Raw genomic sequence first — 26,448 nt, 5'->3', positions numbered from 1 at the left:
ACAGGAACACTGAAATGTGGATTTTTTCAGAGCTGCTCACCGGACGATGAGAGCACGTTCGATTTCCCCGGCCAACAGAACAGTTTCTACAGAGAAACAAAACTTTTCTGTTCCCAAGTTTTACTTATTTTAGAACAACAGTTTCCTGTTTTGCTTTTCTTGTCAGGTTCAAAACATTGTATGCAGTTGCGCGACAAGTTCGTGTAGTTTGTAAATATTTCACTGTGAAAATTTGTATGCTTCCTGTATTATGTGAAAGATTGTTAGATGCTGTTTTTTATGTTCTTGCATTCCTTTTTGAAGTGACACGTTTTGTGAGATTTATAAAACTGTGAACATCCCAGATTCTTCCACTGATGTAACATTTTTTTACTCATAATTGCATCGTGTGTACTTAGTAAAGAATGTTTGACAAAGTTAGACATATGCATATTTACCTTAAATTTTTGTAGAAATCGAGTAGCTTTACTACAATAAATTGTTGGCTTCCAACCGAATATTTGTAATATAGAATATTGCTCGTTCATGCAAAATGTATATCAACTTGATTCAATCTGCCTATTTTGTGTATACAAAAAAATTAGGTAATTATTGCAAGTCAGCAATCAGCATTAGAAAAGTTAATGTTCTGGTTGCGAGGATAAAATCGCTGTTCGTGTTGGAAAATCACTGAAGCGTGCAAGAGACGAATTTGTTTTGTTTACATTTTCTCGGGAATTAGTTTGTTTAAGAACTTGCTGCTACAGTACTTGATGTAGTTAACCGTAAGCAGGTTTCTTTATCTGTGAAAAATCACCTTTGCATCTGCGCTTAAATGGTTTTTCTGGGTCGGATTGGAATAATTGTTGTTATTGTGTAATTTTATCAAAAATTTGCAAAGGCAAACAGAGCCAGTGTGTTGTTCTTTAAATATACAATAAATTTCATGACCTTGTCTTCTGTAAACCAAAGTGCTTATGTGTTGTGGAAGTGATATTAAATATAAAACACCACATATTTCATCGGAAAACTTGAAATTATGAAGAGAAACAAAGCCGTTTCAATAGATGTTGGAACAGCAGTGAATGCACTTTGCCTCAGTAAGGACAACAGTAAAGTGGTCATCGCTGGAAGGTCTCAGTTGAAAATTTATCATGTTGATGAGGTTAATGGTTTCAGCGAGCACCTTAATCTTCATGTTGGAAGAAAACAGGTGTGCTGCGATGGAATTAATGTGTGCCACTGTGTTTGATAGTGCTGATTGTGTTTCGTTTCATGTTATAAGTGTATGTTTTTGCAATTGCTGTTGTATTTTTAAGGGAGGGATATTGGTATTTTTCTTTGCTCATGACTGGCCAAAGCCAGTTACCACCCAACAAAATAATACATCATAAGTTATTGAAATCAAATCAGCTTTTACCTGTGGCTGCATGCTTAACCTAATTTTTCATGTGATTACAATTGCTGTTCATCAGCATTATTAGTTCACACATACACAATTAATTAAAATGTTTTGTTTTTTCATTTCAGGGTTTGAACATGAGTTGTTCTGACGTGGGTTGGAGTTCCGTGGATGAAAATTTGATCGCAACCGCTGCTACTAATGGAGCGGTTGTACCTTGGTATTTAAACACTCCTGGTCGTGAGAAGAAGCTCGCTATATTGTCTGAACATCGTTGCACGGTCACCAAAGTGTCGTTTCACAACTCGGAAGGAAATCTTTTGCTAAGTGGATCACAGGTATGAAACACAACTCACAGGTTTTCTCATAATGCTGAGTATGAATAGACTGGCCCATATTGTTATTAACACTGTCATGTTAAAGACGTTTCGACAAAAACTTTTGTCATCATCAGTTTGACTGACGCGATTGGTAGAGCTCCATCAATATAAGGAGCTGACCTGACCGACGTCACAGATAAGGCTCGCGCGGGTGCATCACAGGTGTTATATATATGTATGGTTTTTAAATAAAAATGAGTTTCTTACATAGATGGGACCTGTCAAGACCATAAGACAAGTTTGTTCAAATTTGCATTTTTTGTGACACAAGCCTTTTTCGCAATCACAAATCTTGATCGATAAAGTTTAGTTTGGTGCTCAATGTAACTTGTAACACGTCTTACAGGAGCACGTACATTTTTCTGTTACAAATTTTCTGTATTATAAGTGTTATTTTACTTTTGGCTGCAAACAAGTCAAAGCGAAGTGTAAAGTTTATAAAAATATATTTTATGTGTTTATTCAAATCACAAGCTTAGAAGCAACACTGCATCATTTGTTTTTTAAGGACGGAACGATGAAGCTGTTTGATTTGTGGAGAAGGGAAAGTACCTACACGTTTCAAAGCAAAGCTGATGGCGTGAGAAGTGTTCAGTTCAATCCTCATGAATATTTTATTTTTGCTGCCAACTTCGATAATGGTTATGTACAAGTAAGTTTTAGGGGTGTGCTAATTTTCATAAAAATACCTGCAGCCAATTTTCGACTGAATCTGGATATTTAATGCTGTCGTGTTGTAAACATGTTATCATAGAAATATAATAAAATAATAATGCCAGAAGCACATGGATGTCATGGAATAAATAAAACAACTCAAACCGACTCAAGGAATCTCACATTAAATTGATTTTTGTTAAAATCACCTCACTGTTATATTCTAACACAGCGTGGTCCAACTACAGGCCCGCGGGCAAATTTTGGCCCGTGATCTAATTTTCGTTTGCCCGAGAATTGTAACCTGACTTGAAACACAACTTTGTGCGACTCTTTGCATGGCCACAACCAAATTCCTGTTTACACGACCCCTTTCGTTAAAAGAAGCTGCTCGACCACAAATCGCATTTATCAAAAATTGAGTTGTGCTATTCGTGTAATAGCAATTTCGATCCGTAATTCCGTATGTACAATGGCCTGTGGGATAAACTAACGGTTTGTTATGGCCTGCGACGAAATTTAGTTGGACCACACTGTTCTAACATATAAAACCAATTTAAAATGTAAGTTTTTTTGAAATATTTGGTCTGTCCTTTTGGTAAATATAAATGCAGTGAAACAGTAAACCAGTGCTTGTGATACTAAAAATGTTCTCAGTTTAAATGCAAACTCAGCATTTTAGTGAGAGCAAATCAGAATATTGCACCAAAAGTTTTCATGTTAATTTTGGTTGTTGTTGTTACTAGATATGGGATTACAGGCGACCTACAGGTTACGTTCACCAGTTTATCGCACACAAGGGATCTGTGTATACTCTCGACTGGCACCCGGAACCAGATCACAAAATGACTCTTGCCACTGGAGGGCGTGATAATATGGTTAAGGTGGGTGATTGTAATAACACGAATAAGTTTTCAACTCTGTTTTTGCACTGGAGGGCGTGTGAAAGGTGCTTTTCGTGTCATTGCTGGTAACGGATCTAATCATTGTCAGTGTTAAATATTGTTTTCCAATGTTTCCAATTGTCACATTCCAGGTTTGGTCGATTGAAAACAACAGGGAGAAAGAAATAAACAATGTTCCAACCATGTCGTCCGTAGCTTCGGTTAAATGGAGACCCCACCATCCAGAGCAACTTGCTACTATATCTATGATGCTTGAATTCAGCGTGAACATTTGGCATCTGCATAGGAAATATGTCCCATTTGCTCATTTCCAGGTATGAATTGTAGTTGTATCAAACAACCATTTGTTTTTTGATTAATTTACTTTTTAAACAATGAACTGAACATATTTTAAGGATCACCCTCTGGAATAGTTTGGAAAAAGTCAGATCCAAATTTTATTTTGTCATGTTCGAAAGATGGCCGTCTCATGATGCATTCATTACTTGACGCTTCTTGTCCAGCTAAGCAGGCCATGAGTAGTGGACTTGCCATCAGCTCATGTGGTCATATCGCCCACGCAAGTCAAACCACAGCATCAACACCAAGGACACAGAGTCCCACTGGTTCTGCTTCAAAATTACCAACAATATTTGGATGGAAAACTTGATCAAAAGACGTGATTGATTTGGACGGTTTGAGTATTTCCAGTCCTTCTTCGCCAGTTGCATTTCAAAGACAAAACAACTTTCTTAATTCCAGATCAAAGTTCAGAATATTTTCAAGCACCAAGTTCTGACTTTGATGATTATCCAACTATGACAGACTTTGTTGTAGAGCAATTAACTCTTAACCAATTTAGGTTTGTTGCGAAAAACTATGTTTTAGATGGAAGTGGGACAAAAATGACTTTCGAAGAGCTTTGCTCGCACAACTCTGATGTTGCTTTGAAAGGTGGATTCTGTAATGTTGCTCGGACGTGGAAATTGCTTGGAGTGTTTTTCAACAAAGAGATTCATTTGAACAAATCACAACCTGAAGTTTCAGAAAAGTTGGAAAAAGCAGAGGCAAAAAACAAAAGGCACTCACTCACTGTGAAAAAGGTAAGGTGGTTTTAGTGACGTAATATGTGCTACTGAATAAACAATTGTTACAGATCTTCACCTCATAAATAGTTGCGAAATGCATGGTATGCAGACAGTTGTAGGAATAGATATAATTATGCCATGTTTTTTTGGGGTGGAATCGAAGGATTCTTGTGACCATGGTTTGATGTTTAAAAAACAAAATGATTTTCTAACGTTATAGCAGCATTTGTTCATAACAAAACATGGCAAATATTGATTATCACTAGTCGTTGGATATAAATGTTAACAAGATTGCTTCTACACACAATGACTGGTTTGTGTTTGCTGTAGGATGAACTGCATGGTTCACATGCATTGAATGGTTCAGCAATCCATGGTGGGGAAGCTGATCAACGTTCTGATGATGGAAGACTTGAGGTAGAAGATTATCTCACTGATATCGCTCGGGGGCGACAGTCAGAACCTGATCTCTACATGACAGATGATGACCCTGGGTAGTTTAGAGATATTATTCTTAAATATAAAATCATGCAAAGTTTGTTGCAACACAATTGTGCATAAATTAGTAAAAGAATATATTATCATGCTTTCCTGTTGCTGCATCCGCAACAAAATTCACGGTGTTATCTACAATTAAACACCAAGATGTCCAAAATTAAAACATGTAGTGGAAATTATAATCTGTAATCTAGTTCAATGATTTAGGTTTGGTTATGGTGGAATGACATCAGAAGCTGAGTTTTTGTCTGAGCACGAATATCTTGTTCCAGCTGAAGCTTTCCAACAGAGAGAGGTGTGATCAATATATATAGATAGATAGGCCACAGTGTTTTGTGTTGCTAAACATATGGTTGCTGTGAACACCGTTTTAAGGTTACACTAAGTAATGAAAGATGTAAGAAACAATCTCCTGTCTTTTTCAGGACATCGAGCCGGACACGATATCAAAGTTTGGTCGAATAGATGCACCTTCTGGAATGAATATTGAAAATGAATCTGAAAAACGAATCCTGACTGCTCACGGTGGGAGGTGGCATGAGAAGGTCGTTACCAAGGAGATGAATTCTTCTTCCTCAACATCTCCTGCTGATGAGGAGCTTAACATCTCAGATGGAGTCATCAGTGTGTGTCCCACTCTCTGGCCGGCCCCACTCGATTCAATTAAAGAAGGGATTGCCTGTCAGCAATTAGAGTGAGTTTGCGCAGTTTAAAATATTCCGACAAAACATCGTATTTTTGAAATTGACAAAGAAATGCAACGATTCATCAACAGCATATTTTTAAAACAACAGAACTAACACTCACCAGACAATGAGATAAAATAATCTGCCAACTGCTTGTACATAGGTAAAAGTCTTTACAAGAATGTTTATTCACTCAAAAATAGTTCTTGTGTTGAATTTACTTTTTTATTTTCTCAAAACATTCACAGGTTTCAACATGCTACATGTGTTGTATTCAATGTATTTTCAGATTTTTTGCTGAAATGAATGATGTGCAAAGTCCAGTGTGTATGCTGCTTGCAATGTCATCCTATCCATCCACATATAACCTTCCTATTGATGTTGAAACAGTTGATCATTGGCAAAACTCCTACCTTGATTTGTTGGCAAAGAACAGGTTATGGATACAACATGCTCAGGTGGAATAACTACTGTACGTTTTGTTTCAATTTGCAGTTCTTTTCTTGTTAATTTTTTACTTTTTATTTTATGTTATGCCAATATCAATACAATTACTTTTAGTTTGAAACTTGCACCAGGACATCAACAGATTAAACTCTTTTTCGCATTTGTTGATGAAAGTAGTTTTCGTTCAGGTTGTAAAACTGAGCCGAGTTCCTGCAATCCAATCTCTCTCATCCTCTTCAACTTTCACCCTGGGCTGCCAAGTCTGCCAACGACGAATGCCCCAGAGTAACCCCTGGTCATGTGACCGACGCATTGATGCGGAACACAAAAACAAACCAGTCACGTGTTTCTACTGTCAACTTCAAGTGCGCGGACTCTACACATATTGTCAAGGCTGTAGCTTCGGGGGACATTCCAACTGTGTGGCAACTTGGATAAAACAGTGTCAGAAAAACGATATTCCTATAACATGCAGATATCACTGTCTGTAAAATCAATAAAAATGAATGCAAGCTGATATCTTGACTCGACCGCAGGCAAATACATGGTTGTTTATAGTTGTACGAATTACTAACGCAGGAACTAGACAGGATCGCTCTACTGTGAAAACCCGTACTTGGCAACCTCATCTACAATAGCTAACCTTGACATATAGTATCATGATACATTTCTGCGTGGTGTGATTAGTGGTAGAGATTTTGAGATCGTTAGGAAAGTTGTGTGCTGACTCACCAGTGTATCTTGACCATTATAAACTACCTTCAAATCTCTGAAATCGCGTAGCTCAGTTGGTAGAGCGTTGGGTCTGGTTAACCCATTGCCTTTAGTTAGAAACATACCAGCAGATGGGGTTATTTTGCATATCTCGCTCCGACTTGTCGGAAAAAAGTGGTAGATACTGTCGGCGTACGCCCCCACTGCGGGATCGTGGGGTACGACTGCGTCTCGGGCCTCGCACCCAAAGGATCCGACCGAGTCTCGATGGCAACTCGGCCTCGTAAGAAACTTGCCTTCTCTATCTCAAGGTTACTGTTGGGGTTAAATAACTCCTTTACACAAGTCTGTGCGTCTTCTAAGTAGTCTAACTCCCGACTAAACACATACATCCACCAAGCTTCAAACCAGTCCAAAGGTGTTCATAAATCCGTTTATTGTTTATAATCCAGTAATATAATACAGCACAGAAGTTTATTCAAAACATGGAGAGCACTAAAGGACGCATATTGGTATTTCTATGAAAATTAGTTTTGGTGCTGGGAAATGCCCAACGTGTAGGCCTGTGTCACAATGCAAAGTCATGCATCAGTAAGCAAAGCAGTGACGCAATTAAGTTAAATTAACGGGTGAATGAGCGCACATGTGCGTGCTGTTGTCATGGCGAATTTTAGGGTGTTTGGGGCAGTTTTAGTGGGGTTTTGGGCTATTTTAATGAGGTAGTTACTTGATGGTGGGTGCTGCTGAAAATTATGGTGAAAATGGAGTAAAAAATTCAGGCTGTATTTGTGGAAAAATGAATCGTTTAAGTGTCCAATCATTTTTGATTTTATGAAAGGTTCATCCCATATCTACAAATTTTGATCAAAATTTGTGTGTGAAAAAATGGTTTAGCCGCCCCCCTAGGGTCATTTGCCACCCTGGTTACTCAGTATTTTGGTAAAACAAGCAACAAAAAATGAAACCTAATTTTGCAGAAAATTGAATCGTTTAACTACCCACTCATTTGAGTTTTTGTGTAAGTCCCAACTCTTCTCCATGCAATTGCAGCAAAGTTAGTTGCTGAAAAAGTACCTAGGCAACCCTCCAGGGCTGGTTATGACCCCCCCTGTTAGTGATATGATCTTCCAGGAGGCGTAACAAGTCCTTGCTCTGTACCGTTTCATCCAGGAGCAGCAATTTTTTTTTAACCTTGAAGAATATTAGGTCCCTATGTAAGTCACAAGACCCATCAACGGTTGTTGGGAAACAAGTGGAAAAGTCACCAGGTGCATTATTGCAGAGGGCCTTGAAAACAGAATTTGCCCAAATTAATACCTATATAGGTCCAAAAGCAGAACCAACAGCCTAGACCCTTACACAGCAACAGTTAAAACACACTAATTTGGCAGGCGCTAGTCGCTCTGCTTATACAGTCTGGGGTTGGCCACACGAATTGATACCTTATTTGGAGTTGTTGCGCAACTTTAATGCAACTTGAAGTTGGTTGATTACGTCAGTTATTTATATAGCTTGATTATCTAAGTACCCTAAATAGGTTGTTTATGTTTAGGTTGACTTTGTTTTCCGAATAACTAAAAGTAGTTATGTTTATTTAAGCTTCTTTTATCATTTGCGAAAAAAATACTTGTGTTTAAATTAACCTTATTTATTATTTGGCAAAGAAATTCCTATAATTATTTTAACTTGATTTACGCAGTTAGTTTTGTTGCCTAAGTTACCTATATGGCTTTATTTCCCAAATTACATGGTTTATAACACAACTATAATGTGGCTGCTTCTACCGGCTACAATTTTTTCACCTGCCACCAGCTCGGCAAGTTTTTTTTTGTTAAATTGTCCGATCAGGAATTGACCTAAACCGGAAATTGGTTCTTCTTTTTTTCCCATGTCGTTTTATTGGACATCACAACTCGGACATGCGTTGAACGCGTGATTACAATGACTTTGGTTATAACTCTCGGTCATAAGATAGTTATACGCTTTGGGCTTTTTTAGTATATACATGTGTTGTGCGGCGACAATTCTCTAACCGCCTCACGAACGGTCGGTTTCCTTGGTTCATGCGTGGCATGGTTAAACCAGCGCTTTGGACCTGTTTGTTGGAAATATCATTCTTTCCGAACTAAAATAATTATTAAGGCATTGCACAGAGGTATTTTAAAAACAAGAAAACTTCTTACCTAAACGAAACGTTTCGTTCACCACGTGCTGATAGACAATGGTACACATGTCCTATAGTGTCGAAATTCACGGCCTCCAAACAAATCCCGCAAAAAACATGACGCTCTTTGTACGTAATAAGGTTTGTGCTATAATGAACCAAATATTGGAGTTGCACTATTGCTTAGTCTCGTGAAAACGCGATTTTAAGTAGCTACGCAAGAGCCGGGGAAATCCCTATCGTCCGTTCGTGACGTGTTAGAGTATCTACCGGAAAAAGTAGCCTAGGCCCAGACTCCTTTATTGCCCTAGCTGCGATTCCAGTGAACTAAATTACATAGGATACGTTAAATTACTGTTCCCAAGCCTGAATCACGTTTTCCTTATTGTTCATTCTTTGCTTGTCATAAGCTGTCTTGATTTTGTGATATCTTTTGTGTTTATTCGAACATGATATTTAATTTTGTTTCAAAAAAAAACAATTTTGACGAAATGACAGAAGTTGGAAAACTTATTACATTCGCGGCATCTATTGGTTGGTCGTAATGTGCTCAATTTACAAACAGATATTAACTAAAATATTAAATCTTTAAATCAAAAGTGTAAATCTTTGTTTTTAAAATTGCACGTATTTTAATTGCCAAAAAAATCGGCCCGGTGTTCAATCCTAATTTTATTTCTATTTGTTCAAAAACCCCTACCGGCATCGTTAAAGTTTCGGTCTTGGCGACTGCTGCGGAAGAAAAAAAAATGGCGGAAGTTTTGTTTTTGTTAAATTTATTTATTTTTGAGGAATCACGAAAACACGAATAATTATGAGGAACATGAGGTAGTTTTTGTGTTGAGCTTCTGCTTCAATCCGAACCACTGGAGTCAGTATAACTCGAATCCGAACCACTGGAGTCAGGATCAATCGAATCCGAACCACTGGAGTCAGAATCGGAGGTGGGGGGGAACTGATCACCTTCATCCAAACCCCAAACTTCCGGCTGAAAAGTCACAAAAGTTTTGATTTTATTAAAATTTACAAATAAATATTTTAAATTAAATCCTCACAGGATCTTCCATATTCCCAAGCGCGTCCTTCACCATCTTAATCGAATCCGGATCCAATTTGCAGTAATCCAGATCCAACCCCAACCCCCCAACCTTCGGTACAATCCAACAAATTTTTTCGACATCTTCTATTCGATGAAAGTCGTTTCCACCCAGGTCGAGATCTTCCAACTATTTAAAATATAAATATTGTTTGTAGGAAATGTTTTGATGCTCTTTAAAACGGAATAAACAAATATTAAAACCGGAAAAGAGTAAAAAATACACAAACAAATTTATTCCCTAAACTGCATTAAAAATATTTTATGTCATTTTTCTTAAAATCGAAAACTTTGGTAAAAAATGCTTTTATTCAAATAAAAACTTATTCAGAAAATAAACAAAAACCGAACAAACCCCGTATTTCATTCTTTTTATTGCTTCACAAATAATCGTTAAATCTTCGGAGTTCAGGTGGCAAACAATCATCGACAGCCACAAATCGTTTCTTGTAACTTTTGGTAAAAATTCCGACAAAACCTGAACGATTGGGTGAAGTCGGGTTTCGGAAAAATCCAACATCTCAGGACAAAACCTGGCGAGTTTTTCTAGATGGCATTTTTCGATTTCCTTCAAATCCAGGAATAAATCTGAAACAAAACAGGAACAAGTTTATTAAAAAGCAGATGTCTGGTTTCCAGTTTTAATAAAATCACTTAAAATAAAACTTACTTTATTCTTGCACAGAATTCCCCACGTTTAAGTCGGATTTAATCAACACAAGAACCAACAAATCAATCCAATATAAAACGTTTAAATTATCACAAAATTAGGACAGAAATAAACACGACCTTCCTTTACAAGATTTTTCAGCAACTGAAAAAAACTGCACTGAGTGTTCGGTTCAAACAATGACTGTGTGACGTAACAAACCCACCCATTGTTACATAAATAAATGTAATGTTTACAATCGCGCATTAAACTGTTGGCATTTATATCATTTACTCACTCAGTAGATCGTATTCCCTGGGTTGAGATTGGAGATATCTTGAAAGCGCATCCAATAATTTCGCAGGTTTGTCTGGAAAACAAGAAAGACCAACATTTGCAATGGAAATTGTAAAAATGCATTTGGTTGGACGAATTATTTGCACTCATATATATTTTTACAAACACAGCCATTATTTGTTGAAGATTTGCGTTACCAAGTGAAGTGTAAAAAGCGCTTTGCACACCTAACCGCAGTGCTGTGAAATTGTTGAGTTTAAATATGTTAATTCAAATAGCATACGCGACTGCGTATTTTTGTAATGTTATGAAGGCAAGGCAATGACCGATACATGAGAATAACAAAAAGCAGATTTCATTGGTTTACTCCAACTTGTAGCCTGCTAGATTCACATTGAAGTTAGGTTGGCATTTAGTTTTGGTCCAGTTTTGCAAGTTTTTGAAATATTTTCAGTTACTTGACCTTAACAGCTTAACTGGCAACATCAAATGCAACAAAACCTTTTTGTGGAATGCTGGGGAATGTCATCTTGCTAGCGGAACTAGTAGCACATCCAGGGTCCAAGTTGGTTTCAGTATTGTCACTTCTTGAAGCTGTCAGCAAAAAAGAAATTATGACACAAAACGCAGTAACATTTCATGCAATGGCATGATCGCCCCACTGCGCAGGTCCTTGCATGCTTGGCGATCACAGCTAACGTATCGCGAATATTGTGTTTTCAGGCTTGGCAGCCCAGGCATTGCAGCCTAGCTGGATCAGCCACTTTTTCCTGACAAGTCGGAGCAAGATTTGAAAAATCAGGTGAGGTTTGAACTCATGACCATGGGCCAACCAACGCTCTACCAACTGAGCTACAGGAGATCTATACCACTAATATTTCATGCAATGGCATGATTGGCAGTATCGCCAAGCAAGGAACTGTGCAGTTGGGCGATCATGCCATTGCATGAAATATTACTGCGTTATCTGATACGGTGGTAGAGATCCCCTACGTGTATGTGAAGGTTGCCTGGCAAGTTGTGCGCTTGCGCACCAGTGTCCCTTCGCCACAATATACCCCGTGAAACCACTGAACTCCTGTAGCTCAGTTGGTAGAACGTTGTGCCTGGTCAGCCCAGGGTCGTGAGTTCAAACCTCACCGGGAGCTTGATTTTTCAAATTTTGCTCCGACTTGTCAGGAAAAAGTGGCTGATCCAGCCAGGCAGCAATGCGTGGGGTGCCAAGCCTGCAAACCTTATGACACAAAATATACAGATTAAGGAATGTACTTACAACTTTCCTTTCCAAGCAAGAGGCCACAAACAAATCGTCGCGTCATGTTCCAGTGTTCTTCTCCAACCAATGTATCAAGGAATTTGTCGAAGTTTTCATCTGGCATGAACAAGGAAATGTACGAAGCAGCAGAAAATTCCTGAATCATTTGGTGAACAAAGAAAAAACAAGAAGCTGCAACATCGAAAACTTTTCTTTCTGAAAACCACGAAAATTTTGGTAGTTTTATTATAACATCTTGTACTTTAAGATACTCCAGGCCCACATTTGAGAGTTCTTGGTGGGTAAATACAACAGTTTTACGAGTCATTCCATTATATGCCATTCTGCCAAGTGCTTCTCTCAAAAAGTGTATACTACCCTTAGCATGCTCGGATGCATCGAGTTGTTGCAAAACAACATCAAATAAGCTTGTAATTGTGCCAAAACAGTTTTTGTCACCAAACAAACCAGCATACACAGCAAACTGCAAAAGTAATGGATTGTGACAAAAGTCTAGCATTTCTGGAGTTTCTTTAAGTTTTTCCCACAGTTCGTTTGCCTTTTCTCCAGCAAAGAAATCAAATAGCTTCTTCGTGTTTTCTGTAGTAAGGTCACGGATATATATAGTGGGTTTTGGACGAAGTCCCACAGGAATGGAAAGCAGTGAATGAGGACGTGATGTAAAGATCAATGATGATTTTTTGAACAGGGTTTTGCTGCAGAGATTAGCAACAAGCTGTTGAACTGTGAACCGAGTTTTATAATCTGTATTAATTCGCTTCATATTTTCTAATGACCATGTTGCCTGGTCCAGACCATCAAATACCAAAACACATTTTTCTTGGTTTTGTTTCATCCATTTAAATGCAGCATCAAGGACAGTTTGCTCAACATCTGGAAACTGCCTATCAAGTAGGAGTTCTTGAAGTGTGAGTTTTTTACCTCCATAATCTAAATTCATGAAACTTAGGTGTAACACCAAATACCCATCTTTGTTTTTTCTCAAAAGTTTCTTGGACAAAGTGGATTTCCCTGCACCAGCTGCGCCAATAATGGCAAGAAACTGATCACCACTTTCGATTGTGGAAAGCAGCTCATCAAAAGTTATGGGCTCTCCTTTAACTTTATTTTCATTGTACCTTATTGTTGATGGCACAAACTCTTCACCTTTCTTGGTATCAATACCTTGGTAGAAATCACGTTTCTCCAGCTGTGGACAAACATCTGGGATTCCTTCTTCATTTAAACCAGAAAGAGGTGTGACAGACTTAATTTTGTCCTGTTCATGTTTGATGATTTGAATGGCTTCTCGCTGCTTTTTGTCTGCAGACAGAAATATAACTAGAGACAAGTAATTATGGCTCACTAGACATTATCATATGGAAGCATTCGGGCATTATTGTCAGACATTATCTAGGTAAATATTTTAAATGCAGTAAAGAGGATGAAACAGCTTACTTTCATCTGCTTGTTCACCTTCGTTTGATGGACCTGCAAAAATTCACACTAATCTGACTTTAAGGGTATAATATCGGCTTTGTATAAAATGAAACGGTTGGTTGGTGCAAAGGTTAAAAAGTTTCATTGCAAAAATTAAATGTGAACATAAACAGAATGTACCATTTAATGTTGCATTAGTTTACAGTGCATTGATCAGTTGACAAATATACCTGGAGTATTGTAGTGGTTTATTATTATTGGTTGATTGACATTGCCCTGAACTGCAGCAATGCTACCAGTTATGGTTGCTCCTGGTGCTGATATGTGCTGTGTGGAATCTGATTCAAAGTTAATATCTTGTTAGTGCCTGAAATATCATATGTACATTACTTGCCTAAAAATAAAAATTTCATTTTAGTTAGGCTACTTTAATTAAAAAGTCACTATGCATGATACATTCCCAATAAAGCTAAGGTTTAGTATGAGGCATAATTGATTTTAGTAACTTTCCACTCAGTTTTATGTAATAAAGGAGAGAATAACACATTAGACCTGCTTTCCGTTGGACAACATTCGAACCAGATTCTGAAATTGTTGTAGTCATTCTTCTCTTGCTTTCTGACTCCGTCATGATGTTTGTCGGCAATGTCCCTCTTTCGAAAACAAATGCAGCAACTTGTCACAATTTTTGAAACCTTTTCACTGTAAACAAACATAAATGCAGCTCACAGAAATCATTTCTTTAATCCAAGCTCAAACTACAAAACAAAACCTCAGTACAGATTAATCTTGCAACTCTTTAAAACCAAAGAAAGTCTGCATAAACTTATTTATGTAAATAAAACACAAAGATATTTCGTTGGTACTCCAGCGCAATCCTTTCACCCTGCTTGTGACATTGTGACCTCTGTAACCCAGTTATCGTTGCGCAGGCGACTGTAGACGCTACCGCTTTGTGGCACTATTGAGCAAACATTTAAAAAATTCGGGTGTTGTGGTCTGTTTAGATCAGTTAAATAATTAAATTGGTCTTTAATCAGGTTTTAAGCAAGCTTGTGTGCTTTCACCAAAAACAGATTTACTAAAATTAAGAGAATAAAAGAAATGGGCTGAGACATCCAAAAAATAGAAAACATAAAAATTTTTGGAATGTAGGTCTGGCCCTTTTTTTCAGAATTTAAATTTGTGTTAAATTTCAGGCAATTTGGCTGAAAACGAATTGGAATAGGATCCTTATATCCTAAATTAATTTCTGCTCTGGTTATCCTGGCTACTATTGTCTACTACTTGCAATATGGTTCAGACCCATTCCTATGCTCATAATTCATGCTTCAATACATTTGGATTTTCGAATATGATCCTGGTATGTCAGGAGTAAACGTGACAAAAACATGTTGTTTCATGAAGGACCTGAACTCTGTCTTCACCTGGTTTACGATTTGTTTAATGAAGACTCGTAATGGAGAAGCTAAACGCGCGCTCGACGTTTGACGTCATAGTTGACAAACAAAATTAATCTGCGCTCTAGGTTCTAAGCAACTTTAAGGTGAAGTAAACCAGGATTTTCGGATGTGTAGCTTCTCGTCCCACATATAATTTATGATGGCTAACACTTTTAATATGATGACGTATCGTTTTCAACCGTTTTTAAACACGGATATCGAAGCACCACTCGTTCAAATCCAGTGCGCATTTAATTGCTTTCAATGGCAGACCGATGTTAACTGCGACTTCTCTCTTATTTGAAGATTTGCTTGAACCCACACAACGCAAGTGGTAACTGATCCTACTATTCGTGGTTAAAACGATATTTTGTGTCATTCTGCAATTGTCGTTGTTGTAGTTGTTGCCAACGCGAACCCCATGCTTTTAACAAATGGCGCTTTCTTGCTATACGAAAGCACAGCTTAAGCGAGCGATTTAACTTCTGTACAGATGACGAAAGCAACCTTTAACGTTTCGTACTTGGCTGGGCTGGTTCCTCCTAGACCAACAAGCCACAGTTTTTGCGAGTGAGAAACCTTCAGCAAACAAAGGCAGTGCGCCACTTACGTCACAACCACCGTCTGTGTATTGTTTACATTCCAAACAGTTTACGCTTTTGAGTGAGAAATTGGTTCAGTTGTATGGATTCACCAGTGAGTAGCAAAGCGTGTCAAAGTGTGGCACACCACGCCTTACTTATTACGTCACAATATAAAGTAATCACTGCCTTAAACAATGTATGACTGATGGGAAAGGTTTTGTGACAATGTTTTCTTTACCTACAATATCTTTCTAAAGCCGTGTGGTAAATATGAAAGCGACATTAAAACTTAATTTGCTTACGTCACCTGGACCGAAGTAGCGCTAAACAATACATATTGGTCCACAATTATCCCCGACCATTGGAAAAATCACTTTGCACGATTCGGATTTCGAAATTCACGTGTGTTGTGTGACGTAGCAAGATGTGAAATATCTGCACATTTTCGTATTCTACGTCCACGAACTTTGCGCGCGCGCAATTCTCGAGTAAACAATTCTCATCCTGCTACGTCACACAGCACACGTGACACAAACATGTTTTGTGATGGCGTGCCCAAACTTTGGCTTCTAGTTTATCATTTGTTTGAATAAAGATTCGAACAAAGAAACCGAACGCGTCGTAACGTTTGACGTCATAATGGACAAACAAATTTAATTGTGCTCCAGCTTACTGAATTTAAACAGACAACTTTAAGGTGAAGTAAACCAAGATTTCGCACGTGTAGCGTCTCGTCCCAAATATAACTTTCGTTGGCTAACACTTTAAATATGATGACGAATCTTTTTCAACCGTTTTTCCTCATAACCGACCTCAAGAAACATGAAGTTTCGATATTGAAGCACCACTCGTTCAAAACAGCAAAACAAAGTGCCGACGTTAACTGCTAATTCTCTAACCCATATGGTAAATAACTCAAATGGTAAATAATCAAGCTTACTATTCGTGGTTAAGACGATATTTTGTCTCATTCTGCAATTATCGTTGTAGTAGTTTTGCCAACGCGAACCTCATGCTTTTAACAAATGACATTTTTCTTGCTATACGAAAGTTCCGCTTTCAGCGAGCGATTCAACTTGACTTCTGTATTGATGATGAAAAAATCCAAGCCTCGTGACAAACGCAAATTGCAGACAATTATTAACCCTCATTGGCGCAAACATGTTGTTCCCTGAAGGACCTGACCTCTGGCTTAACCTGGTTTACGATTTGTTTAAAATTGAGATTTTCGAGATTTTCTTCAAAACTGACCACAAAACGTGTTTCGACCAAATAATCAAAACTCCAAACACAACTTTCTATGTACAAGAGTTTAAACCCAGTACAAATCTACTCATTTACGAAACAACTTCCACTGTGCTTGGGGCGAGACTGAAAGACATTATTTGATTTGCAACAACGCGCATTTAAAAGCCTTCCACAGCAGCCGTGTATCTGACTCCACCTGGTTTACGATTTGTTTAATCAAGACTTGAAATGGGGAAGCTGAACGCGCGCTCGAACGTTTGACGTCATAGCTGACAAACAAATTTGTGTGCTTTCTGGTCAAGCGTACAGTTTTACATACCGATTTTAAATATTCAATTTTAAGGTTACATAAACCAGGATTTCGACACAATATGATTCGCCAGATGGACGATTTTCAGTGGCTATTAACTTAAATATAATGACGTAGTTTAGTCAACAGTTTGACATTAATTACCTTTGCCAAATATGCAGGCTGATTATCCAAACCCCAATTGTTTGAAACCAGCGTGTTACAACATTGGTCGACGATCAGCATTACGTGGACTAATTTCCTTTTTCGTACTCCACGGTGACCAACTTTTGGCAAATTTAACACTAAATTAAAAATGAGAAACTCGCGAATGCCGTGGAGAAATTATCGCTGTAAAAATGGCACACCTAGATGTATTACAAAGTGATGTCCACAGTGCGACCTGCAAGTGTGCTGTGAATCTGAGAGTCTTTGTTTATTTTGCAACAACGCGCCATTAATCGCATCCAACGATGGACCGAAGCTCCGTTTTCAACTGCAAATTCCAATTAAAATGTCGTTATTTCGAAAATTAAAGTTTAGGAGGTTGACGTCACTTCACACAAATCTTTTCGTGTTAACACACTGGGGCTGAGATGAACTAATTTACATACAATTCTATCAGCATTTATCGACACGCGGAAATAAAGTTACATTTCATTCTTTAGCGTCCTCAAGCGGTTTTCCATATTAACACAATGGATCCGAAATTAAATCATAATGAAATTTGCGATAAAGCCGTGTTTTATTTAATATATGGGATATTTATTCGTGCAGAAAATTTTAATCCCTTGTGTTGATTTTGTTTTCTGTGGTCATCGTGTGGAATCATTTAAATTAATATCAATATTTTCCTGTGAAATTGTTGAGTTTATTCGTGTTTCAATAAAGTTTAATGACAATTATGCTCTAGGATTTTTGAATACGATCCTGGTATGTCAGGAGTAAACGTGACACAAGGTCCTGACCTCTGGCTTCACCTGGTTTATGATTTGTTTAATGAAGACTCGTAATGGAGAAACTAAACGCGCGCTCGAACGTTGACGTCATAGTTGACAAAGAAAATTAATCTGCGCTCCAGGTTCTAAGCAACTTTAAGGTGAAGTAAACCAGGTTTTTCGGACGTGTAGCATCTGGTCTCAAATATAATTTTCGATGGCTAACACTTTTGATATGATGACGTATCGTTTTCAACCGTTTTTGCGCACAGATATCGAAACACCGCTCGTTCAAATCCAGTGCGAATTTAATTGCTTTCAATGGCAGACCGATGTTAAGATTTGCTTGAACCCAAACAACGCAAGTGATAAATAATCAAGCCTTCTGTTCGTGGTTAAAACGATATTTTGTGTCTGCATTTATCGTTGTTGTAGTTGTTGCCAACGGGAACTCAGTGCTTTCAAATAATAGAGCTTTCTTGCTACACGAAAGCGCAGCTTAAACGAGCGACTCAACTTAACTTCTGTTTAAAATGACGAAAGCAATCTTTGACATTTCGTACTTAGCTGGGCTGGTTCCTCCAAGACCAACAAGCCACAGTTTTTGCGAGTAAGAAACCTTCAGCAAACAAAGGCAGTGCGCCACTTACGTCACAACCACCGTCTGTGTATTGTTTACATTCCAAACAGTTTACGCTTTTGAGTGAGAAATTGGTTCAGTTGCATGGATTCACCAGTAAGTAACCAAGCATGTCAAAGTGTGGCACACCACGCCTTACTTATTACGGCCCAATATAAAGTAATCACTGCCTCAAACAATGTATGACTGATGGGAAAGGTTTTGTTACAATGTTTTCTTTACCTACAATATCTTTCCAAAGCCGTGTGGTAAATATGAAAGCGACATTAAAACTTAATTTGCTTACGTCACCTGGACCGAAGTAGCGCCAGACTCCATTATCGGTTAAAAAGTTTACGAGTGCAGTAATTGAATGGCGCAAATGCATGGCCCATTTTGTCCAATCTGATGATAGGCCTAGACATAATGGATTTAGCAATCTAATCGCTTTGATCGCCACCTGAAGCTTGTTAACATGTGAGGATATAATCTTACATGTTTGTATTAAACGTCAACTGGTTTAGACACAAATTAACCCGGGACATTTAACAAATCCAACCAGGGTTAAATTGTACCGAAACAGCGCGAGACAACATTTATTGGTCCACAATTATCAATACCTGAGCTTTGGAAAAATCACTTTGGACGATTCGGCGAACGATGCATTTTGGTATTGCACGTCGACGAACTTTGCGCGCGCGCAATTCTCGAATAAATACATTTGCGAAAACAGCACAGTTAATTCTTTCATCTAATCCAGAACTAACCCGCATTTATGTACTCACTGGCGGTTTATTACATAAGCATTTAACCCATCTTTCTGCTGTAACTTTTCAATAGTATTAGAAATTATTCTGTATATAAATACTATACATTATAAATTTACTTCCAATACAAAATCAGAATTCAAAATAGCAAACGCTCGGCTAAGCTAATTCAAGGCTGATCGATCAACAATTCGCCCAAACACCAAGTTTTACCAGATTTAAAGTCGACTGAAGGAAAGTTTTGTCTCCACCCTGCTGTCCCGTAACATTCATTATTTACATCACTCAGTGTTTCTGCGCATATACAAAAACCAACCCTGTGTCGCCATACAAAGGAACGCATCCAGCGCGATAACATGAAACACGATTAAACGCAATAAACGGTCTGATTTCTCATTACTTGATCCATAGATTATAAATCGAAATGGAAATTCCTCATTCATGTGGCAGAACTCATGCTGTGCTCATTTCATGTGTGTTGTTGTTTACCTTATGGAAAGCAATAACGAAGAACAATTGCAGACATATATTAGTGTTGAATTTTAGTTATATGTACGTTCAATAAGTGTTCACATCTCCATTTTACAAGCATATTACCACACCAGAACAATGCGTATGTATTGGAACCTAAATAATCATAGCACATCACCATACATTACAACCTCTGTAATTACATTACAACCCCCCCCCCCCCCCCAAAAAAAAACATCCAGCCCATTCACAAGGATCAATGTCACACATTTAACTTCAATCATAACAAAAACGTTTGCTCCTGATCACAATTCACTTATAAATGTCATTATAAACTTGCTTTGCTTTGAATATTAACTTCCAATTACAAATAAACAAGCTGTTTTCACAAAGTAACTGCTGCCTTACGTAATACTGTCCGGAGTTAGTTCCGCATTTCGAACGCAAAGCAAAGCAGGGTTGATGAGTGGAGAGAGTCCACGAACAACCGTAACGCACTTATTGTGAGGCGAGTTGTAGAGTGAGAACAATGCGACTCCAAATCAAATCGCGATTGTTTTTCTCCACGCATCTGTGTATTGTTTCATTGTTTTGTCACTATCGCTTTTCTCATTTGGAACAATGGCTGTTTGTTGCACCTTAAGTATTTTTAATTCACATCCATATGACAAACAATGTACGCGTACTAAGGAACAAAAACAAGAAATATGATCTATTTGGCAACTGAGTCGCTAATTTGTCCCAACCGCACTGGTCACATTGTTCTCTGAGAAATAAAACATATCGTAAAGCTAGTTTATTTTACACCTCCGATTCACAAGGTCTTTACTTAAGCCTGTTAATCGAAACTTCACGAAAGTCCTTTTCATGCGAAGAACGGCAAGTATGATTTTATTGGGACAGCAACTTGAGATCAGTCTTAAATATTACGCCAGACGCATAATTAGACAGCGATTGTCAACAACTTTCAATTTCTAAGATAGCGCAACAACAATGTAATAATATACAATGTCTACGAATCACTGCTATGATTTCTTTTAATCATGTTCGCCCCTATATCCAAATTTGTCTAAAGAATTTTACGTCAGAATCGCCTCGGACTTTTTCGCCCGAGCGGGCGAAAGAATGCATCACGCGAGAAACGGCATCTCACCTCCGCCGGACCGCGCCAACATTTACCTTCACTGCGCCTATTCGTTTCGCACTTTCCAGTAGCTCGCGCGCACGTTAGACCACTCGGTCCGTGTTTCAAGACGTTGCCCACCGGTAACCGACCACAGTCCCTAATGGGCGACGCACTTTCTCGGACGGGGCGCCAGGCTACAGAAGTGAAGACACGGCAAACCCTCCTCGCCCGGGCGACGGGCCGACGTTTTCGCGGGCTAATAACACTAATGATTTCTATACATTCTCTTTCTGCTAAATCTTCACGGTTCCCAGCGCAGTCGCTGCTGACCACAGTTTAAGAACCCCTGCTCCAGTATTGTTGCGGCGGTTGTAAATTTTATGATTTCTATACATTCTCTTACACTACTTATTGTTTCTGTGCATAGACAATAACCAACCCTAGGTCTCCATACAAAGGAACGCATCCAGCGCGATAACATGAAACACGATCTACCTGGTATTTGGTGGGTGTCTACAGGGCGTTGTTCATTGATTGTTTGAAACCTGTATATTTCAATCAGACACAACTGATACGAGTGGCGCAACTACATGGTTGCATCGTTAATCGCCAATTAAACGCAGATCCATGATCACATTTCTTTCCTCGCGGTGTCACAGAGATGTAAAATTTTTAAATAAAAATTTTGCTTTTTTTGCATAACTCTTACTGTGCCTACATCATACAAAGCAATAGTTTAGTGCATCGTTTTAAACAAGGATTCTATTTCATGACAAAAGAAGTTGATCGCAAATTAATTATATCTATATACTGTATGTATACAAATATCTAATTTATGATTGGTTTTTGTGTGAGGCAAAGAAAACTGTTGCACAGTTATAATACTGACTTCAAAAATTGAAATAATGAGATCTATCCAAAACTGCAGATGCAGGCCTAGCGATTACTGTTACTTTCCTAATAATGCCAAAAAAGCAGTAGCTTTTTTCTACAGGATCAGCCTGGCTTTTGAATAAGACGTTTTTTAATATCTTGTATTGTGTTTACTGCAAGGAACTGAAGATGCCCTTGGGGCGAAATATATATTCCTGATCAAAAGCCAAGCTGATCCTGTAATAAAAAGCTACTGCTTTTTTAGCACAGTTATAATATTCACGTGTGTCTCGTATAACAATGTTTTTGGTTTAATTTGATCGAGAAGAAACTTTCCTGGTTCTTATTTGTCTGCTTCCATGAAGGCAATGATAAATATTAAGGTTTAAATGTCAACGTTGATTTTGTTTAAAAAGTTGTTACAAATTCATATCGTACTCTTGTGGCGACCGAACTGTAGTGTTCACCTATGCATTGAAGCGTGCTATTGCCTTTTTCTCGTGTCGCAGTTGCCAACTTAAATACCCGTGTTTTTTGTGTTTTTCGATCTCTTCTGACTGTGCAACTCTCGCAATAAAGGATCAACCGCTTTTCTGGTGACCCCGAGGCTCCAAAAACATTATTTGAAGGTCAAAGGGACGAAACATGCTGTCGCGCTTAAGCTGCCCACGTTCTGGCCAACCCAACCACGTGTTTGGTTGCAGCAAGCTGAGGCGCAGTTTGCGATAAAGAAGATCACAGCAGATGAAACAAAGTACTTTCACGTGGTTTCGGCCTTGGACCAGGCCACAGCAGCGCGACTTATTGACTTGCTTGAACGACCGCCTGCCGAAAACAAGTTTGAAGCCATTCGAAGGCGCTTGCTGCAATCATTTGCTCTTTCCCCACAAGAACGTACAGCCCGTCTCCTGAACATGCCACCGTTAGGTGACAAGAAACCGTCGGTTTTCATAGACGAAATGTTTGCCTTGCTAGGTGACCACCACGCTTGCTTTCTTTTTCATCACTTATTCCTGCAGCACATGTCTGAAGATATTAGGGTGGTTTTGGTCAGTGAAGATACTGCAGATCCGCGGCAGCTTGCCCAACGGGCGGATTTATTATGGCTTTCTCGTAATCACAACGCGGAATTTGCTGTCAGCAAGGAGCAACGCACTCGGTCAACTCCACGCCGCACTGCGAAGCCCTCCAGCATGTGCTTCTATCACAGGCGCTTTGGAGCAGACGCGCGCCAATGTTGCCCCCCGTGCTCTTATTAGGGAAACAACAACGCCGGTTGCCTGTAATGGCTGGGGCAACCGGCGACTCTTTAAGCCTGTTCTTTCTGTGGGACAAAGTTTCCGGCCGCAACTTTTGGGTTGACACTGGTGCTGAAGTCGCGCACTTTCGCCCACTGGCTTCGAACGTCGCACTATACCTAAGGGTTCCGTTCTCAAGGCCGCTAATGGAAGCTCCATAGCCACTTACGGCTACAAAGTTGTTCAACTCCACATCCCCTCTGGTGTTTACAAATGGAAGTTCGTGTTGGCCGATGTCTCACGTCCACTGCTCGGTGCTGACTTTCTCCGCGCTAATCGCCTGCTTGTCGACGTTGACAGGAAACATCTTGTTCACTCAGAGGTGTTCACGGGCTATCCCTTAAAAACGTCTCTACACCAACCGCCACAACTTCGCACTCTCAATTCCGTGCTTTGCACCAACGAAAACAATAGATGTGTAAGATGTCGTTTATATTTATAATCAGTTAGAAAAGTTCGGATGACCGACATCTGAATGAGATTGTGATTACTCATCATAACTTGTTTATTATTTTAGATTAACTGAAGTTTTATCAAAACAAATTTCATTTAAGCAACAAAACTTATAACTAAAACAAAGAAATTTTATATCATTGTTTTGGTTTAGTTTGGATGAATTCAAAGTAACAAATTCATGAAAAAAATATTTATTCCTCTAGCAATTTTTATAAATTTTAAATCTTACTTTAACTTGATAGAATTTGTGTTGCATTCCATTTCGTTATACATCTTGCAATCTGAATATAAAATAATATTCTTGTTTCACTTTTCCTGTTTTAAACTACTTTGATTTTAGTGCAAAAATATTTCTGGGCCAATAAACCTTATTTCGTCTCAATTTATATTCTCAGTTAATCTTTCTGACTATTATGTTTACATTAATTACTTAAAGTTTTAAAAATGAAAGCAGCTGACCATCACAGAGTTAGCTTTGCATCGAAATGTCAAGCAAAATCTTGCAAACACAAGAAGTGCGTAATATCATAGGCAAAGCCATGTAGTGAAAGTGCTTATGGTGACACATAACTTTCCCCGTGAGAACAGGGTTTAATTAAACACAAACTTGTATGAAAAATATTTGTTTGAAAATTCCATAAGTCAGACACATAATAACTACGTCATCCACACACACTAAGCATTGTGCACTACACAGTGTCCGCATTTTTAAATTATGTAATCGGTTTTTGTTTAAGTCTCTTTATATGTTCGGTTGTTCAACTTGTTCAACCCACTTCATTACTTCTGCCACACATTATTGTCGAACTTGATATAATACAAACCTGAGCTGATGCTGATTGAAGGAGGAGGAGTGTCAGAGTCATATACGAATATTTGAATATTAATTCTTCGGGCTTGAAGTTTTATAATTTGATCCCCGCCAACAATTACCCCAGGATGTGAAGGATCATCGGATAAAATCTATCCAACAACAAGGTACAGTAGGTCAAATGAACTTAGTTTGTTTTATATCAAAGATAACAACAACGTCTCTATAATGGCAGTCACGAAAACTTTCAGAATGCAGCTTACATAGAGTCCGTCAGGGCCTTCAAACCTAGGGCTAACAGAGGAAGCAGATATTGTGAAATTACATCTCACTGGGCTTGTCACAGTATAATTACAAGCTAGGCGTTGTAACAAGTTCCCATCGCTCGAAGTTGGAAGAACAAGAGTTGTTGGAAGATCGTCCACGTTCAACTCCGAATCACAAGATTGTTCGTTGACTAAACAACATTTCGTATTTTACGTACTTGCATGAGTTTGTAGAAATTAAATTAAACTGAAAGTTGGCCGAATGCCGTTGCATCTTAACTTTAATCGATTTATGATATTCAAATACATTTCCTGCTTGTTTCTTACATTGTTTGATTTTACGTTTCTTACCTTCCATGAATGCAACGAAGGGAAAAGTCACAGAAGGAATGCCTTTCATCGTCCAACAATGTAAATACATGAAACCTGTATCTGATTTCACAATTCCTGTTGCACTCCCATTACCAGTAAACTCTCCTAACAAGACTCCTGTCATGTCACCGGGTCCTATTTTTCCTTCGAAAACCTACAATATAACAAAACATACAAATAACTGGTATGAAAAATAGGAATTTCCCTGTTCCACATACCGGTATTTGCCCTCTAAACGCATTAGTCAGTTATTTCTATGGTTCGCTTTCAGGTTGTTTTATTATCATTATCAGAAAAGAATTCAACCACTGACACCTGAATAAATTATACAGATAATTAAAAAATGCCACAAATGTTGAAGTAGAATATTCGATCCGCAAAAATAACGTTAGAATTTATCGTCACGCTAATTATTTTTATATCTTGCAGTTGCGAACAGGAATATTTATAAACATGTTGTAATAAGTTTGGTTCACGTAAACACAAGATCTCCCACAACTTAAAGTTAAGGTTGGTTGAGTAGAACAACAGAGCGAGTATTTTCACCGAACAAATCTTGTTGCCGAGTGATCTGGAGGACAAATGTATTGCAGCAATTCTCTCATCATTTCCAGTGGATAAACCTCTCTCAAACGTTGGACAAAATATTAAGATGTTGAAACTAGTTCTCTGTCCACTATAAGCTGATGGTCGGCATTTGGACGTCATCAAATCTACACAAGTACGACGTGTAATATATTCGTGAATAACATATAACGATTTTAACACAATGTCTTCATATAAATACCTGCAGATGGCCAAAAACCTGCAACTTGCCGATACAAACATAAGAGGAAAATAATTTCCATTTCAAATGTTTTTCATAACATCGACAAATGAAGAGAATAGAAGTTATTGTAATAGAAGTTATAAACCTTGTGTTAATTTAAATGGTTACATTGCTTATGATTTATACACTCTGCAGTCACAGAAACTGATGATGCCTCTTTAGGCGAAATATATTTGTCTGATATTAAACATCTTTGAGCTGTTTGCTTCATTGATATTTTCACCTTTACTCAGAAACTTATTCTGAACAAAAACAACTCAACTTCGACAAAATGACTGATGGGGTGAAGTTGTTGCTACTTTCAGCAGTCGGGACACGCACCGCCAAGCACTAATCTTGTACCAGGTGCTGCATGAATTCATGAATATGTGAATAAACATGAGGTGATTTCAACGCGCATCTATGCACAGAATATTTAATGTTTCA

At 38.3% G+C, this 26,448-nt stretch overlaps 2 protein-coding genes and 2 pseudogenes across 3 annotated transcripts; 2 read left to right on the top strand and 2 right to left on the bottom strand.

Moving 5' to 3' along the window:
* Positions 1-794: 794 nt before the first annotated feature.
* On the top strand, positions 795-6,509 carry LOC145902750 (GATOR2 complex protein WDR24-like; annotated as a pseudogene). Its single transcript, XR_014402624.1, has 11 exons — positions 795-1,192; positions 1,510-1,719; positions 2,270-2,413; positions 3,162-3,299; positions 3,452-3,641; positions 3,713-4,402; positions 4,718-4,881; positions 5,093-5,180; positions 5,311-5,579; positions 5,861-6,029; positions 6,207-6,509. The product of XR_014402624.1 is annotated as a GATOR2 complex protein WDR24-like (transcript).
* Positions 6,510-9,743: 3,234 nt separating this feature from the next.
* LOC145903783 (uncharacterized) lies at positions 9,744-11,526 on the bottom strand. Its single transcript, XM_082991924.1, has 5 exons — positions 11,440-11,526; positions 10,940-11,011; positions 10,348-10,580; positions 9,952-10,122; positions 9,744-9,884 (listed from the first exon to the last, which is right to left on the bottom strand). The coding sequence occupies exons 1-5, from the start codon at positions 11,465-11,467 to the stop codon at positions 9,750-9,752; spliced, it is 639 nt and encodes a 212-aa protein (XP_082848050.1). The 5' UTR covers positions 11,468-11,526; the 3' UTR covers positions 9,744-9,749.
* A 668-nt stretch (positions 11,527-12,194) lies between these two features.
* On the bottom strand, positions 12,195-14,281 carry LOC145903173 (protein NLRC3-like). Its single transcript, XM_082991245.1, has 4 exons — positions 14,186-14,281; positions 13,864-13,971; positions 13,652-13,684; positions 12,195-13,516 (listed from the first exon to the last, which is right to left on the bottom strand). The coding sequence occupies exons 1-4, from the start codon at positions 14,262-14,264 to the stop codon at positions 12,195-12,197; spliced, it is 1,542 nt and encodes a 513-aa protein (XP_082847371.1). The 5' UTR covers positions 14,265-14,281.
* An 8,077-nt stretch (positions 14,282-22,358) lies between these two features.
* Positions 22,359-23,276, top strand: LOC145903171 (uncharacterized; annotated as a pseudogene).
* The last annotated feature ends 3,172 nt before the right edge of the window (positions 23,277-26,448 follow it).

This window comes from Ascidia mentula, chromosome 5 (genome assembly GCF_947561715.1).
Source record: "Ascidia mentula chromosome 5, kaAscMent1.1, whole genome shotgun sequence".
NCBI lineage: Eukaryota > Metazoa > Chordata > Ascidiacea > Phlebobranchia > Ascidiidae > Ascidia > Ascidia mentula.
The sequence above is the reverse complement of the archived record's forward strand: the minus strand, read 5'-3'. Positions and strand labels throughout refer to the sequence as shown.